General features: G+C 44.4%; 1 protein-coding gene across 1 annotated transcript in view; it reads left to right on the top strand.

Annotated features, from left to right (window-relative positions):
• mef2cb (myocyte enhancer factor 2cb) overlaps positions 1–18,265 on the top strand; it is an 86,017-nt gene that overhangs the window by 21,237 nt on the left and 46,515 nt on the right. The window contains exon 2 of the mRNA XM_084181025.1: positions 5,550–5,738. Within this exon, the coding sequence (XP_084037151.1) occupies positions 5,685–5,738 (54 nt within the window). The 5' untranslated portion in view covers positions 5,550–5,684. The remainder of the gene's footprint in view (positions 1–5,549; positions 5,739–18,265) is intronic.

Here is an 18,265-nt window from a genome sequence, read left to right as displayed (position 1 = left end):
CTATAGAGAGGAGGTCAGAGACCTGGCCGTGTGGTGCCAGGACAACAACCTCTCCCTCAACGTGACCAAGACAAAGGAGATGATTGTGGAATACAGGAAAAAGAAGAGGACTGAGCAAGCCCCCATTCTCATCGCTGTAGTGGAGCAGGTTGAGAGCTTCAAGTTCCTTGGTGTCCACATCACCAACAAACTAACATGGTCCAAGCACACCAAGACAGGCGTGAAGAGGGCACGACAAAACCTATTCCCCCTACGGAGACTGAAAAGATTTGGCATGGGTCCTCAGATCCTCAAAAGGTTCTACAGCTGCACCATCGAGAGCATCCTGACTGGTTGCATCACTGCCTGCTATGGCAACTGCTCGGCCTCCGACCGCAAGGCACTACAGAGGGTAGTGCGTACGGCCCAGTACATCACTGGGGCCAAGCTTCCTGCCATCCAGGACCACTATACCAGGCGGTGTCAGAGGAAGGCCCTAAAAATTGTCAAAGACTCCAGCCACCCTAGTCAGCTACCGCACGGCAAGCAGTACCGGCGCTCCAAGTCTAGGTCCAAGAGGCTTCTAAACAGCTTCTACCCCCAAGCCATAAGACTCCTGAACATCTAATGAAATGGCTACCGAGACTATTTGCATTGCCCCCTTTCTTAAAATTGCATTGTTGGTTAAGGGCTTGTGAGTAAGCATTTCACTGTAAGGTCTACACCTGTTGAATTCGACGCATGAGACAAGTAACTTTTGATTTGATTTGATTCGATTCACCTGGTCAGTCTATGTCATGGAAAGAGCAGGTGTTCTTAATGTTTTGTACACTCACTGTATACAGTGTCTATTAGGGCGAGAAGAAACGCTACCCACGTGCTGTATATTGGTTTTTGGTGACTAAACACTTGGGAATGAAGCGACCTAGAATCAAGCCTCATGGTGTACTGAGTGTATATGTTCCCATCACCCTCCCAGCTCCACTTCTGAAAGAGAGCGAGAGCGCTGGAGAAAACAGAAAGAGTGTTAATTGGTGTTCATTAGATCTATGTGCTGAATCTCCCTCCCTTTCTCTCTCCCTCCGTCTGCCTAACAGATGGGAGGGTTGTGGGTAGAGCTCTTCTCCTCCCCCTTGAGAGGTCTGGTGCCTGTTCAAACACCCCTCGTTCTGCTTTTCTCTCATTTTCTCTCTCTCTTTTCCCCTCTGTCAGCTCTCTAAAGGCTCTGCTACTTTGAGTCCAGACTATTCTGTATAGGTATGGCAACCATTCTTTATCCCTCTCTCTCGCTCCCTCAGCCCATAATTCCTTTCCCAATGTCCACTATGACCTTTGCATGAACCCCCACTGGCCTTCCCTCAGTTGTGTACATTCGCATGGACACGAACATGCCATCCATCTCACTTTGTAAAGGAGAGAGAGAAACAAAATCCTTCTGTCTCTCTTTCCCCAACTCTCTATTTCATCTGCTCTGTCCTCTCCCCATATGCTTTGGTTTTTGGATTAGTGAATTGGCTTAGTGTGGCGGAGAAAACTCGTTAGTCTTGTTAGTCTTCTCTCTTCCTCTCTTTTCACTCTGCCCTCAAAAGGTGAAGTGTCAGTCTCATTCTTCTGTGGAGTCCTCTTTGAGTGCCCAAATGGCCAATATAGACAGATAGTTCTGCCTTGTTGGGGTGGACTGATCTCTCTCCCTCCCTCTCTCTCTTTCTCTCTCTCTCTCTCTCCCTCCCTCCCTCTCTCTCTTTCTCTCTCTCTTTCTCTCTTTCTCTCTCGTTCTCCCCATCGGCTGGCCGCAGCGTCTCCTGGCGTGACGGCGTCAGAGGGGTAAATTGGATTGAGCTGCTCTGTGGTAATCTGTCAAGGTGGTGGGTGCTTACTGGAGGAGGTAGGAGGGCGGGAGAAAGGGAGGGAGTTGATGTTGGGGAGGCAGTGGGCGATCTCAGGGAGGACTGAGTTGCCTTGCACCCAAATGGGATGGTAGTGGGTGTGTGGGGAAGGGGCGTGAGGGATCGTTAAGGAGCAGGGGGGGTGGGGGGATCTCGTGTTTGAGGCAGGGGGGAAGTGAAGGAAAGAGGAGGAAGTGGGATCACCGGCGTGGGGCTAAGCAGCTGTACCTCACCTCAGGCAGCGTTGGTTGTTGGAGCCAAAGCCGAGATTAAATGGTCACGACACTGTCAGGTTCTGATTGAGGAATGCTGGCCTGACTGGGGGATTGATATGTTGTTGTACATGTACTGTAGTTGTGTCTGTGTCTGTGGAGTGTTGAGCACCACTGATCGGCTCTAGTGTTAGTTTGTCTGATGACACTGACAGCACGTTGTTGTTTTTACTGTGAAGACTTCTTAAGATTTGTTCAGTGTAACCATAGAAAGTGTTTCTAAAGAATTAACCACTGTCTCATTTTAGATGTTATTATCTTTAGTGCTGTTGTTTCCTATGGTTGCTTATACAGTCAGTGGTCTTGTTTCGTGTCATTCGCAGTGGTGCTCCTTACCATCATCACATGAGTACGGTTTTGTCACAAGGGTGCGAAGAAGAGCATGCCTTTGTTGAGACGTTAATGGGATCATTATGCACAGAGAGAGAGAGAGAGAGAGAGAGAGAGAGAGAGAGAGAGAGAGAGAGAGAGAGAGAGAGAGAGAGAGAGAGAGAGAGAGAGAGAGAGAGAAAGAGAGAGAGAGAGAGAGAGAGATCAACGAAATATAAGAAAGCTCAGGAAATGTTTTTATAATAATTGTATACCTTTGACGTGGAAATACCCCATTCACTTCCATTAATTTTTCGTCCCGATAACGGGTTACCCTTAGACGAGTCTTGTGAAGCTTGTGGGCATCGTAGAGCAAAACAACCGACATGTACGTGTTCGTGAAGTCTCCGCTTTCATATGAGTTTTTAGCTCAAACTGTTCGACTCTACAGACAGAAGTTGGCACATCTGCGGGACCGACTTCAGACAAGTCCTGTGACGCTTGTGGGGGTCGTAGAGCAAAACGGAGTCTCATCTTTCCATAGTGGGTTCATAGTTTCGAGCCCAAACCGTTCAGACTGTTTTTGTGAAAAGACAAACACCGCTGTAGCTCTGCCACCTTCTACCGCAGATGCGGAAGGCTGACAGTCTCTAGCTTAAACAGACAGATTTTTATGGCATTTTTATGGCATTACATTTCCGCGCGGGCACGCCGATCGACTCTAGGGCAAGCTTGATTAGAAAACAAAGTGTCAAGTAACCACACCGTTCGTTCGCCATCTTGGAATGAACATGTGAAACCTGAGAAACTGTCAACCTGGAGACTATTAGGAGACATCAGGCTATGGGCTATATCTAACTGGCTTGATTACACTTCGCTCAATCTCTCAGGGGAGATGGCCACTAACAATATAAGGGAGCCAACCAGTGGCATACAGAAGAACAGGTGTTTTGAACCTGCGCTCTCCAATGCTGCGGATAATTCTCACTTGTGCTCCTAAAGCAAGATCAGATGGGCGTATTACAGGGAAGACCTGTGTTTCTACCAGGCACATCTATTATCAATGCCTTCCGCTCAAGCGAAGGGGTCAAATATACAGCAGTGTGTTCACAATGGGGGTTTGGGGGGCCGGGGGGGCTTTCTTGTGCTTTATGTCACTTAATAAACACATGGATTCAGGTTAGAGGGAGTGTGTGTTTGTTTGTGTTTGTTTGTGTGTGCGTGCGTGCGTGTGTGTGTGAGAGAGAGAGAGAGAGAGAGAGACTGACATGTCTTTTGGTGAAGCGGTGTCGTCTTCCACATCAATGTCTCCGGTTCGTGCTGCCAGGTGCTGGAAATCTGGTTCAGAAAGGAGAGAAAAGAGAAGAAGGGAAGGTGGAGAAAAAAGCAAGGTAGATGGAGGGTTTTTAATGCAACGGCGCTGACAGCTCCCCTGCGTTGCACTGCGCTTAAATAATGGGATGCTCATTTGCATAACGAGGGACGTTATCACCTCTACTGTCAAAAGAAAGCACAACAACAGTTCTTCTGCTCTTCCCTGAGATAGATTGGGTTGGCCTACTTTAGCACTCTGGAGAGAAGCACTAGAGATCTGGCTTACCCAAGCGCACGCACAAATGCACAAACTCTTTGGAAGTCAGCTATTTCGCTCTCACACACCATCGGTCCAGCTCAGCCCACAAACACATGCAAGAGCATGCGTTGCACTGCACACACACTCAAACACAAACAGACACACACAAACAGACAGAGTACTTAAGTAAAAATACTTTACTTTACTATTTATATTTTCGACTTTTACTCCACTACATTCCTAAATAAAATATGTACTTTTTACTCCCATACGTTTTCCCTGACACTCAAAAGTACTTGTTACATTTCGAATGCTCAGGCAGGACAGCAATACTGTCCAATTCACGCACCTATCATGTATCTATGTATGGGGATTTGGTCGGGTCACCCAGAAAGGTACATATTGCAACTTTACTAGGAATTTGATGTATAGCATTTACTTAAGTGTTTTGCTTTTACTCAAGGATGACAATTGAATACTTTTTCCACCACTGATACTTGGGCAATTTTCTATTAAGGAAGCTTTACTTTTACTCAAGTATGACCAAAAACAAACAAAGATCCACCACACACATCCCCAGACTTTAGTTTCATTTTTTACATTTTAGATTTTAGTCATTTAGCAGACGCTCTTATCCAGAGCGACTTACAGTTAGTGAGTGCATACATTATTTTCATACTTTTCACTCACTCACTCACTCACTCACTCACTCACTCACTCACTCACTCACTCACTCACTCACTCACTCACTCACTCACTCACTCACTCACTCACTCACTCACTCACTCACTCACTCACTCACTCACTCACTCACTCACACACACACACACACACACACACACACACACACACACACACACACACACACACACACACACACACACACACACACACACACACACAAACACACTGTGTCCAGCTGGTTTAAGCTCTGTTTGTGATGGAATTTGGCTCGATTTCCATTGTAGGGAATCAGCTCTATTGCTGTGATTTTAAAGGTAAAATCTATAGTGTTTTTGTCTGAACAAGGCAAGGCTTGGTTTTACATCAGCATCCAAGCCCGTCTCCATGGTGCCCATTTTGGAACCGTGTTGGAGGTAGACTAGACTAGTCATACCTTGCTGTCGTTCTGTCAACAAACTGCTGTTTTTCGGGAAGAACAAACTGTATTTCTTAGTCTGGAGGTAATGTTACACTGTAGGCGATTAGAGCGTTTAAGTTAGCGGCACTTCCAAAACACTGTCAAACTCCCTGTGAACGAGGCGAGAGCCTGACAGCACTGTCTCTCCTCATAGTCGGCACGGAAATGCAAAAAACCTGATTTGCATGACATCAACAGTAAAAAACACAGCGCTGCTTTCACAACATGTTGACGGATTCTTTGTCTTTCTTCGCCCTCCCTTGTGGCTGCGATGATGTGACTTTTTTTGGTGCCATATTTCATTTCACTTAATGTTTATCCTCGCTCTCTCCTTCTCCCTCTCTCTCCTTTTCTCTCCCTCTCTCTGTCTCTCTCTTTCTCTCATGCAGGTACGGATGCTGGAATCTTTGAATTGATCGGAGCAAGTAAAGAGAAGACAGAGCAGTTTGAGGAAAGGCAGAAGAAGAACGAGGGAAGAAAGCATCAAGTTCTTTAGGGAGAGGAGAGAAGAAAAGGACGGGACGATGGGGAGGAAAAAGATTCAGATCACGCGGATTATGGATGAACGCAACAGACAGGTAAGCCCCATGGAGAAGGGACGATGGATGAGTGGAGGGGTGGATAGTAGGAGGAGTATAGGAGGGGGTGGGGAAACACCTTATTGTGGGCCTGGGAGAGAGAACGGTAGGTGTGCGGACTGAAGTCTTCAGGGAGTCTGGATAGGATGATGTCTTGGTGGTGGTGGTGGGGGGAGGCAGAAGGGTGTAGGTGGGATAGCAGGATGATTGTTCTGGGTACCCTGGGGGTAGTAGTGGGGGTAGTAGTGGGTCTTGTTTTTCTTAAATCTAGCGTACCACTCTGAAGCTAGCAGGCAACACACACTGGTGGCACCCTTTCACACCCTATCACACCATGCCACTCACTTTAGGTCATGGCAGTGGAATATTACTATGCAGGGGGTCGGGGAAAGGTCGGGGAAGGGTGGGAGAAAACACAAACAAACAACCAAACAGAGACAGGCTGGTCCGAGGTGGCATGCACTTACCATACACTGCCGAGCCCGAGAGCTGGGTGGAGCTGAGAGAGCGCTGAGAGGCGGACATGCTGCATCTGTGGCTGAGCTGGTTATTGGGCCTTCTGTAGTTTTCCTCTTCATAATTTGATCTGTTTTTCACAGCAGGAAAATAATCTAATGAGAGATTTCAGTGCCAACCAAAAGTGTATTCGAATTTTATCATTAAGATATTGAATTTGAATGTAATATTTTGGAATGTTTCATGCACAAATTGAATAATTTAATTCATAATTTGAAGTTGTATTTCATGATTTCAATTTAATTGAATCTGGATAAGAGCGTCTGCTAAATGACTAAAATGTAAAATGTAAATGTAAATGTAAATATTTGCATTCAGTTTTAAAATTAAATGTTTATTTAATTGAATATTCAAATTAAATATTTATACATTCATTTTCAATATTGTATACAGTATATTGCATTCATTGTCTGTGGACTGTATCAAGTTTACAAACAATCATTTCAAGTTAATCAAAGTTTCAGATATTCAGCTCCTCAGATGCATTCAGATTCAGTTTACAAATTCAGTTCTCTAAATGTAGATTCAAAACCAGTGACAACATCCTGGTACTTTGCCAGCCAGTAAAGTAGAAGAGATAGAATCAAATCCTCTCTGTGGTAAACAGAAGCTTCTGGCCGTTTCTGAAGCCATGTTTAATTTATTTTATTTCTATGAATTTGGCTCTACCATTTGAACCGATTTGGCTAAAAGCTATTATGACCCCATTCCTGAAAGCTAAGACTCTCTGGAGCATGGATGTGCTCCCCTCTATGATGATCACAGCCGCTCGCGAGTTGCCCTAAATGCCAGATGGCTAGTCCGCCCCTGCTTGAAACTAGACTATGTCAAACACAAACTAACACGTCAAACTAACCCGTCTTCAGGTCTCAGGCAAGGTTCTCATCACATAAGCATGGATCACCAAACCACGCCAGTAACCTTGCTGGATCTTGAAAACTTGCATTAGTGTAGCAGATGAGGATCTGTGAAACTCACTCCTCAGCCTGAAGTGTCGCCCCTTGCGCAATTGAAGAAGGCCTTTTTTAATAGCGTGGTGGGTTGGAATGTTCTGGAGGGCGGGCACGAGCACTGGGGGCCCATGCACCTGTCATCGATGTCTTAAAAAATATGTATATACAGTGGGGAGAACAAGTATTTGATACACTGCCGATTTTGCAGGTTTTCCTACTTACAAAGCATGTAGAGGTCTGTGAGACACGGAATCTAAAACAAAAATCCAGAAAATCACATTGTATGATTTTTAAGTAATTCATTTGCATTTTATTACATGACATAAGTATTTGATACATCAGAAAAGCAGAACCTAATATTTGGTACAGAAACCTTTGTTTGCAATTACAGAGATCATACATTTCCTGTAGGTCTTGACCAGGTTTGCACACACTGCAGCAGGGATTTTGGCCCACTCCTCCATACAGACCTTCTCCAGATCCTTCAGGTTTCGGGGCTGTCGCTGGGCAATACGGACTTTCAGCTCCCTCCAAAGATTTTCTATTGGGTTCAGGTCTGGAGACTGGCTATGCCACTCCAGGACCTTGAGATGCTTCTTACGTAGCCACTCCTTAGTTGCCCTGGCTGTGTGTTTCGGGTCGTTGTCATGCTGGAAGACCCAGCCACGACCCATCTTCAATGCTCTTACTGAGGGAAGGAGGTTGTTGGCCAAGATCTCGCGATACATGGCCCCATCCATCCTCCCCTCAATACCCCTCAATAATTGGATTGAATTTCCCCTTTGCAGAAAAGCATCCCCAAAAATGATGTTTCCACCTCCATGCTTCACGGTTGGGATGGTGTTCTTGGGGTTGTACTCATCCTTCTTCTTCCTCCAAACACGGCGAGTGGAGTTTAGACCAAAAAGCTATATTTTTACCTCATCAGACCACATGGCCTTCTCCCATTCCTCCTATGGATCATCCAGATGGTCATTGGCAAACTTCAGACGGGCCTGGACATGCGCTGGCTTGAGCAGGGGGACCTTGCGTGCGCTGCAGGATTTTAATCCATGACGGCGTAGTGTGTTACTAATGGTTTTCTTTGAGACTGTGGTCCCAGCTCTCTTCAGGTCATTGACCAGGTCCTGCCGTGTAGTTCTGGGCTGATCCCTCACCTTCCTCGTGATCATTGATGCCCCACGAGGTGAGATCTTGCATGGAGCCCCAGACCGAGGGTGATTGACCGTCATCTTGAACTTCTTCCATTTTCTAATAATTGCGCCAACAGTTGTTGCCTTCTCACCAAGCTGCTTGCCTATTGTCCTGTATCCCATCCCAGCCTTGTGCAGGTCTACAATTTTATCCCTGATGTCCTTACACAGCTCTCTGGTCTTGGCCATTGTGGAGAGGTTGGAGTCTGTTTGATTGAGTGTGTGGACAGGTGTCTTTTATACAGGTAATGAGTTCAAACAGTTGCAGTTAATACAGGTAATGAGTGGAGAACAGGAGGGCTTCTTAAAGAAAAACTAACAGGTCTGTGAGAGCCGGAATTCTTACTGGTTGGTAGGTGATCAAATACTTATGTCACGCAATAAAATGCAAATAAATTACTTAAAAATCATACAATGTGATTTTCTGGATTTTTGTTTTAGATTCCGTCTCTCACAGTTGAAGTGTACCTATGATAAAAATTACAGACCTCTACATGCTTTGTAAGTAGGAAAACCTGCAAAATCGGCAGTGTATCAAATACTTGTTCTCCCCACTGTATATAAATCATTTTGACAGTAACCCTCCATAAAGTCATTAATGAACCTTTTTCATTTCCATGTGTACTAGGAAGCTAAGTGTTTGTTTCTTGGGCTTCAGGAATGTGACTCCGGCCTTGAAAAATGAAAAATGTAGCTGATTGAAAGTATAAGGGGATATCGGTGAACAAATTCCGTGGTTAAGACTACAACGGCGCCAGCGCAATGAGTGGAGCTTACTCAGGTGTTCAAAAGTGCATATCAGACCAAGAGCCTAATGCTTCTTAGGTAGTTATTTATGAGAAGCGACAGTTACAGGGATGGGTAAAAACTGCTTGATTGCCATAGCAACATCAGGGAAACTGGGCAGAAGTGAGTGGTGCTTCAAATAAGCAGTTCTGCAACATCTTTAATTGAGCCTCTCATTCTCCTTAATTGCCGTCCACAACACATTACGGAAAAATATTAACTGTATAGGAAGCTCTGGGGACAGGTCGTCTGGATACTGGACAGCCAATACATTGGAAGATGCAAACAGATTATCATCTTTAACAGTTCTTGAGGGCTTGAACAAAAAAAGCAGTTTCCGATTTTGTTCATACTGGAGAACCGGTATGGAGAAGTTGTGTGGTTGCAATATAAACAGTCCCTTATCTCTGGTATATCTTAGCATGCATCATTCAGTTTAAAGTTTAAATTGTGTGCAGCACAACGGAAATATAATGCACTGTGTCTCTGGAAAGACTGTCTGGGTTGGCAATATTCAGTAGGGTAAACAGTCGGGCCCGCAACCTGGACCTAGATACAGACCGTGGTGAAAACATTTACAAACAAAAAAGGAGGACTTCAGGAGACCAGGGGAGTCTCTCAAGTTGGATTTAATTGGATTGAATTTACCTTGAATATTGCAGCCCATTTGTGTACGCTATTGACCAGACAAAACCTACTGAGTTCAACAATAAATAGTGACTGAATCTATCCTCAAGCCGACTACTTTTTTCGTCATTACAAGGCTATTTGATGTCATTTTTTATAAAAAGTGTATAAATAGCAGCTAAATAGCAGCTAAGTACGGTATATAGATAGTACACTGCATAATTAAACAATCCCTAGTAAGCTAGTGTTTTAAGGGTGGACTGACTGTATTGTTTGTCATTAATAGACTGGTTTTACGCACAACAACTTTCTATCCAAGCTGGGAGAAAGCGCGAGGACGGCTCATGTCATGCAGGTTCAGGTTGTCTATACAGGACAGTTGTATATTCAAAAAAAAATATTGTAGCTGATTAGTATGCTGTTGCATCGAACATGTATTTAACAATCTGCAATGTTTGAATTTCCAACTTTAATTACTGAACACGTAATTACATTACTGCCACCAGCCAGCAGGCAAAAAATGGCAGCATTGCAACACCGTGTACAGCTTTGTGAAATGTTAGACTTAACATGAGAAAATGATGACAAAATAGGTCTACCAATAAACATATAGCTATTAGCTAAAGCAAAGCTATACATACCCTGGCACCCCAGAAAGCCTATCATTGATTCGATAGGCATGCAGCCGCATAGACATGTCGTAATTTTAGCACCATGGACAGCGATTGGTAGTCTATACTTTGTGAGTGACTGTCTGGCAAACACATTTGATTTATTTTTAATTTAGGGAATTAAAGCTAGAATCCTTAATTGAACCAACAACAAAGCTGTCACCCCTCCTCTGTTTTGGCAAAATTCAGGGGGATGGGCCTGGAGAAATGTAACGACTCTCAAATTCATAGACAGAGCTATGGATACAAGGACTGACCATCCATGATATCACAATTATAGTTTTAGCCATGTTTTGAGGTTATACTTGATATTTGATTAAATGTACTTTGTTTCCAACCATTGGAGTAAAACAAGCTTATATTTGGGGTTCTGGTGGGGTACGAGAGTTGAACTAAGCTCATGAGGCATTTACAAGTTATATTCTTTAAGAATAAATGGGTATATATCATTAATTTATAAGACCAAAAATGGATGTAAAACTCAGGATTCTAGATTTAATGTTTAATACATTTCAGAAGACGAGGCAAAAATGTAGATAAAGGCAAAGTATTTACCATCAATATCACATTCAAACAGATGACTTTATTTGTGGCCATGTCTTAAAGTAACTGTCCAGTGTTTCTAGATTTCTATGAAATATTATGACCTATAATTAATTACAATATGAGTGAAATAGTTTTCCTTCCAAAAAATGGTGTGGGCGTATACCGGTCATTAAAAATATTGGCCAGCTCATCCTCCTCAAGAGGAGGACATCATCCTCAATGAGGAAATAGCAAGCATTTTTCAAACTGTCTGGTCTGTTTGAGATACAAGTTTGAGGTGGGGTTTTTGAAGTGTTTTTTTCTCCAATTTATGCTTTGGCCACATACGAGTATAGATGAGTCAACAACATTATTTGGGTATGAGTTAACAGAATTTAACTTTTAAAAGTGAGATTTTCACTGTACAGTTAATTTAAATGAAAAATGACAACAAAACATCAGCCACACAACCCAGGAAATGGACGGAGAAAAACCTCTCTCTCTCTGCCCTCCAGGCCCACAATCCATCACTTCCTGTGGCACCAGTAACCACCGCCACTCTGTCAGCTCCCTGTCAGTCCAATTCGATCCATATGCTGCTAACGTGCCCCCTCCCATCACAGGTCACACACACCCAGGCTGGCCCTCCTGCCCCAGTCCCCACCAATCTGTGAACCATTATCCCATGCAACTTACTGTCACAACATTCAATGGTTATTACAACCAGCACAGTTGTTGAAAGACTCTCTTAGATCCTTCTACTGTACTTGTCATTCTGTATGGGCTAACATCTAACAGAGTTGCTCACTGACCCCTCTAACACACTGCCATTGTGACTTGACATAAACATGTGCTAGAAATCGATTGGACTCCTCTGAAGTGGCTGTTGCAGCGGGGTGGACTGAGTGCTCGTTAGTGAGACAAAATAAATAAGAGAGAAAGAGAGAAGATGGAGGAAAAGAGGAGGGGTTGGAGCTGTCACGAACTCTGTTATTTCCTACTTGACTTTCTGGGAGATCTACAGTTCCCAGACATCAGTGACAGGTTATTGGAGTCAGTGTTTTGAAGTCAAAAGGAGGAGAGAGAGTGAGGGAGTGTGGGGGAGGTCAGGGAGTTTCTGTGGAGAAGGCTATCGCGTTGCACCAGTGCCCACTTCCTGTCTGCTGCTATCTCAGCCTACTTTCCCTCCCTCCCTGTCCCACCGCAGACCGGGCTCACCGGTCGCACCAGGCACTCCGGCTCCCGAGGATGAGGAGGGGAGAGAGGGAGACAGGAAGGACACCTGAGGGGAATCGATGCCACAGATATCCGGGTTTCGCTTACAGAGAGAGAGGGAAGGAGGGAGAGAGAAAGAGGAGGGGGTTGAGAGAGAAAGAAAGTGAACAAGCAAATATAACAGTTTATACCTGAGGTCTCATGTAAGTAATTTACACCAGCAATATTCCCTGCCTTTTTACACATTGATTTGCATTCATATCGATACAAGATCCTTATATAAACCTTTTAAACAACTTTTGAAAAAGCTCTTTTGCTTTTTGCCGTACATGGCAATGGTGGTAAAATGATATCAGTTCTCTTATGTCTGAGCGAAGCAACAAGGATATGAAGGTTGCCATCACAAGACAGACAGAGACCTTTGGCATACAGAAACATTTTTTGTCGAAATGGCTGTGTGGGCTTTGCATATTTTCACTTCCCCTTTGAGGAAACCTCTGTGTGCTTCAGCCAAGTAAACATCAGAGGTGTTACCTTTAGCCTCCACATTCTTTGCATATTTGTTTCCTTTTCACGCAAACGAGCTCCCAGCCTGCCCTGAACCAAACTCTTATGACTTCAAATCTACTTACCGCTCTCTGATTCACAATCAATCCATACACATGAAGGAATAGATCAAAATTTGTTTGAAGTGGTAGATCTTAGTTTCACTCTGGCTGTCGACATTTGACCTCTCATTTCATACTGTCGTTGCTATTACGGCGCTATGTAGACATTATGGAAGCCTTTCACCTCTAATCACTGTCAGCGCCCGCTCCCCTGCTCTCCCTGCCTTTTGTTGAGTGGCACTGTTCTGTTAGGGCTGTCAGCGCCACGCTGCCACCCACTGGGCTCCGCTGCCCACCATGGCACCATCACCGCGGGCACGGGACCTCCGTCTCTCTGGGCGGCCACTTTGGCCTGCCACCCCCAGGCCCCAAAACACTTCCCCTGAGCAGGGGCACCACGGCCTCCCTTGTGTTGAATGGCTGCCCAGAGCTCCGGACAGAGGGCAGCAGTGTGTGAGCCCTGGCTCCCACCCCCCTGGCCACTCAGACCCTCTCCCAGCCCTGGGCACATGAAAGAGCCCCCTGTGCCATAAACGCACGGGCCGCAGACAGAGAGCACACTCACACACACACACACACACACACACACACATACATACCTTTGTATTTAGCACACACAAGCACACATACATTTAAGTAGAAACACTGAGGTAAACACATCTACCGCTCGTCTTGTTGTTAATGTCCAGGGTCAGCCATCATGGATTCCAGCTAATTGGGTATATTTGAGGGTAATGCAGAGTGACAGTTCAGCCGTGTGTGTGTGTGTGTGTCCGCATGTGTTTGTGTGACAGTGGGGTTGGTGGGTTGCAATAGGGAAGAGCCCCCTTTGGAGGGGTCATAGGTTAAACATCAGTCACAGGAAGTAGACCGCTGAACCCACCCATCCCTCCCCAATCACATCCCCCAGTCAGGACTCAGAGAGAAGTGAACAACATCACAACGATAGATCTTTATCTTCAGCACGTGAGCTTCTTTCTTATTTTTTTTCTCTTCTCGAGACAACCACAGCGCCGCAGAACGAAGAGACATGGTTCTTTCACTTACGATAATTGTGCCGTGTCTCCAATCAACGGCGGTGGGGTGAGAAAACTTGCAAGGTAAATTAACAGCAGGACGATAATGAGGCCCTCAGGGTATTTCATCACCCCCTGCTCTCCACCTCTCTTCCCTAGTTTCCCACCTTTTCTCTTCTCCTTCTTCTTTTAGTGATCGTTACGTATGTGAGCCAGGCTCCTCTGTGTCAGGCTGCTCAACGCTGAGAGATCTCACCCAGAGAGCGCTCGCAAAATAACCTCACCTTTCCTTCACTTCATGTCCTCTTTTGTCTTCGTATCTCCTGTATCTGCCTCTTTTGCTCCTCTTGTTCTCCACTTTGCCCTCTTTTCATGCATTTTGTTTCTCTACGATTCACATGGAAGTGATAGGAAAAAAATGAATGATTGGTGTGTCTCTTTTTCCTTCTTTCAACTTGAGCTCTGTGCCACGAGACATTTTCATCCTCACAGATGAATGAAAAGGAAAAGTTATTTTGGTGAATCTCACCACCAACTCGGCCCTCGCTAAGTAACATCCACAGCAGGCAGTGGATATATTACTTTCCACTTGTGGTTTTACAGCATAAGCAGGAACATACAGAGCACGACCATACTCGGACAGGAGGGCTTTTCTCAGAAATCCCTGCCTCTGGGAAAAGAAAAGCCAATGCAATCTCTGCATTAGCCATGTTTCATATTGTAATGTATACATTTTTTTCAGACATTACTTATTGATAGACTTTACTTGATTAACTTCAATTGAAATGTAATCTCTTGCACAGGAGCTTTGTTTTTACTGTACTCTGAATGTCTAAGACAGGCTATTAGGAGTGGTTGGGTGCTGGGTGGTACTGGGGAGTAGAGGAAGCATATATTAGAGATGTGAGCTGGAACAAAGCTCCTGTTGTCATCATGCATCTCCAGAAGCCTGTTTAGCCCAGAGTGAGAGTTCAGGTCTTGAGCTACTCTCCTTATTCCTTTTGTGTGAGGAGCCCATCGCTTCCTGCTTTGGCTTCTGACAATGAGTGTTTGTGTGGAGGGCCATGAAATTTTGTCAACTGGTTATTGTCATACAAAATATTTAAAAAAAAACTATTACTAGGCTATTCAAAATCATATACAAATTCAATAGAATTGTAAGCTAACTGTAAGTCGCCCTGCACAATCAATGAACCAACAGCATCGCCTAGGGCTATACATTCTCTCCCAGACTTGTGGATATAAATTTTGGAGCATAGCATAAGGTAACCCAGTCCATCCAGTATGCATAATAATACAGTCCACACTCAAAGGCGATTACTCAAATTTGTTTAATTTTTGAGTATAGGCTAGACCAATTATGTACATCTTAAGACAGTTTAGTTTTATGTTTTTCTACCATGTGTAATATGCGGTAGGCTATGTATTGTACAACAGCACAATCATCATTTTTATTCAGTTTTCTTTGGGGGGGGGGCTTGTACTCATAAGCCTATGCATATGCATAAGTTCTAATATGCATATGGATGTTTTGAATTAATCATCACCTTAGAAAGCATTGTCCATTTTGTTGTGCTAGACTTCGAAACAACATCCACAATGGCCATGTTTAACACTCAGTTTCAACCTGCTTTTGAACTTCTTTCTTCAAATTGATCATCACAGTGAGGTGAGTTTTAAAAGCATGATACTGTTTTGATGATACATGTTTGATGTGATTTTCGATTGCTTTTGCATTGATGTCAGAGTGGTTAGACGGACAATAGAACCCTGAGTACCAGGCCGTTAGCGACCTAATGGTCGTTAGGGTACTATCAACACATGTCCTGAGTGCATAAGAGGAGATTACTGTGACTCAACGGTCACGTGAAATTTTACTGCGGTCATGACGACGGTCACTGCAACAGCCCTAGGAGGGCCAAGGTATTTAGTGCTTATGTGCGTTCGTGTGTCTGTATCTGCGCATGAGTCTTAACATATTGTGTGTGTGTTTGCTTTGTTAAATGACCGCTCTCGGTCCCTGTCTCTCTCCTCCTCCTCCCCCAGGGAAGTGCAGGCAGGAGGTGGGAAGCAGAAGTGAAGCCATTGTGAAGGGGAAGCCACCGGGCTCTTCCTGTTATGAGAGGAAATGCATACAAATGTGCTTCCTGTGCCCCCTCCCTCCCCTCTCTCTTCATCCTCCCCAATATGTGGCAGAGAATCAGCCACTCGCTGACCTTTTCTATTTATTTATTTATTTTTCCCTTGTTTTTTTTCTATTTTCTTTACTGTGGCGGTAGTACGTCACGTCAGTCCTTTGGAGCTCCTTGTGGTAAACATGTTTGTCCTCTTGGTTGACGCTGTCCGTCATGAGGGGACAGGGAGGGAGGGTGTATAGTATGTGAGGAGGCAGGGTGTTCAGCCTCAGACCCGATGAAGTGCTCTAACAGACAACATCAAACCTTTGGTGGTTTTAATGCACACAATTCTCACTGTGCATCGTAAGACCATGAACTATTCTGTGCAACTATAGGTTTCACACTCTTGGGCCCCTGAGAATTCTGCTGTAAAAACACACTCATTCACAGGTTGTTTGTCCCTGAAGGGTTTACACTGTTCTCCCCACCAAACCTCCAATGTTCTGTTATTAGCGTGTTGATATTGCTGACAATGGGATAGGAGATATAGCTTGGCCTCCATTGGAAACTCCATTCAAGGCAAACGTAACTGACTGCATTGGATTACAGAGTGGAAGTGGGGACCAGAACATTGGTTAGAGATCCCATAGCGACAGGAAGTGCCTGTGGTGACATCACCAGCACAAGGGTCGTGTCGGACGGTTAATTGCGGTCACATGTGGGCATTATGTGGGGTCAGTGATTCACAGTGTAGCGTTTCGCAAGCCTACCAGTGAAATTCACCACCACTCAGAGAACTAGCTAGGCCTACCTACTCCATGTTGTAGATATGTTCACATGCACATATGATTGATCAGATGTGTGTGCATTACTTGTATTTTCTATTTCCCAAAAAATAAAAAAGATGTGTTTCTTGTGACGTGTGAGAGTGTAGTACGTGTGACTTTGTAAGTGTGTCAGTGTGTACTGTATATATGCGTGTGTGATTTTTGAGGTAAATGTGTTAAGATTATGGAATGGGGGTGGGTTGTTTTTTTATGTAGGTTTTACTTTTCATTTGGTCCGATTTTTATCAGATCTGTTTTTTTGTAGGATATAATATGAGCTTCCCCTTTGATATAGCTCTGCCTCTGGAGACACAGACCCCCACTGTGCCATGTGTGCTACCTACCACTTTAAAAAAATATATTGTCAGTTTAAAGTGAGTGGGTGATGCCACCTCTGGGCCTGCATGTTCGCTCAGCTACTGTTCTTCCGGTAGAATGTACCTTACCCCAAAGCCTCAGGCACCAGAACTTGAACTTCCTGTAAGTTCCTTCAACTTCCTGCCACCTGAGGAAGACACCACTTAGGACCTGTTCCAAACTAGCCTCACATGACCTTCTAGTGGTGTCTTGTTGAGTTTGTCATGTAGCAAGTAGCCAGCAGCAGCAGGCCTAGTTAAGCCTTGGTGTTTGTATTTCTGTCCCACTGCATTATAGATTCCAGTGGGCTTGTTATGACAGTTAATCATCCAGTCGCTACCTGCCTTTGGTCCTCGCGTCTGAACGGGGATTCGTTTTTTTTGCATTTTGGTATGACTGTAAATGTCACCATGGTATTTAAAGCCCAGCGGAACCATTCTGTGGTGAATCATTTGAGTTGTACTGAAGTCTAGAGCCTTTTTCATACGTCATGGTAGGGGAGTTGAAAGCGTGTCCTGTCTCTTCTTTCACCTCTGTTGTCTTTAGCCTTGGTGGCCATTCGATATGGAGCTCATTGTGGTGTGGTGACATCATTCACCAACTCCAAGGGAAGGATGGGACATGGTCTGTAGTTCATCTGAGGTTGGCCTATACAGAATGGCGCTGCTCATATCATCGTAGAGAGGAGGATGAGAGATATCCTTTTATATTCGATTTCTGTGGTGCATCCTGTCAGATTTCATTGCAGGAAAGGAAAGGCAAAACTCTATTGATATCTATCCATCTTCTTCTCCACTTTCAGTCCTGGGAGATTCTCAGCTTCTGAAGACCTCAATGATACACTGAAGGACACTGTAGATATGTTCATTTATGATATGTTCATTTATGATATGTTCATTTATGATATGTTCATTTATGATATGTTCATTTATTCCTTCACTGCTACATTGATCTGGTCCATCCATATCTGAAGTTTTTCACTCCAGAACTTTCACACTAGTAGACCTAAACAGTTGGCTGTGCTCCAAATCTCTTCCTAGTCATTTGTATGCAGGATGTGGGTAATTGGTTTGTTATTGGGAGGTTTAGCTCTTGTGTTTTTGGCTCATGTAAGGT

Source organism: Coregonus lavaretus (assembly GCF_964263955.1).
Source record: "Coregonus lavaretus genome assembly, chromosome: 17".
NCBI classification, from domain to species: domain Eukaryota; kingdom Metazoa; phylum Chordata; class Actinopteri; order Salmoniformes; family Salmonidae; genus Coregonus; species Coregonus lavaretus.
This window is presented reverse-complemented; position numbering and strand designations above follow the sequence as displayed.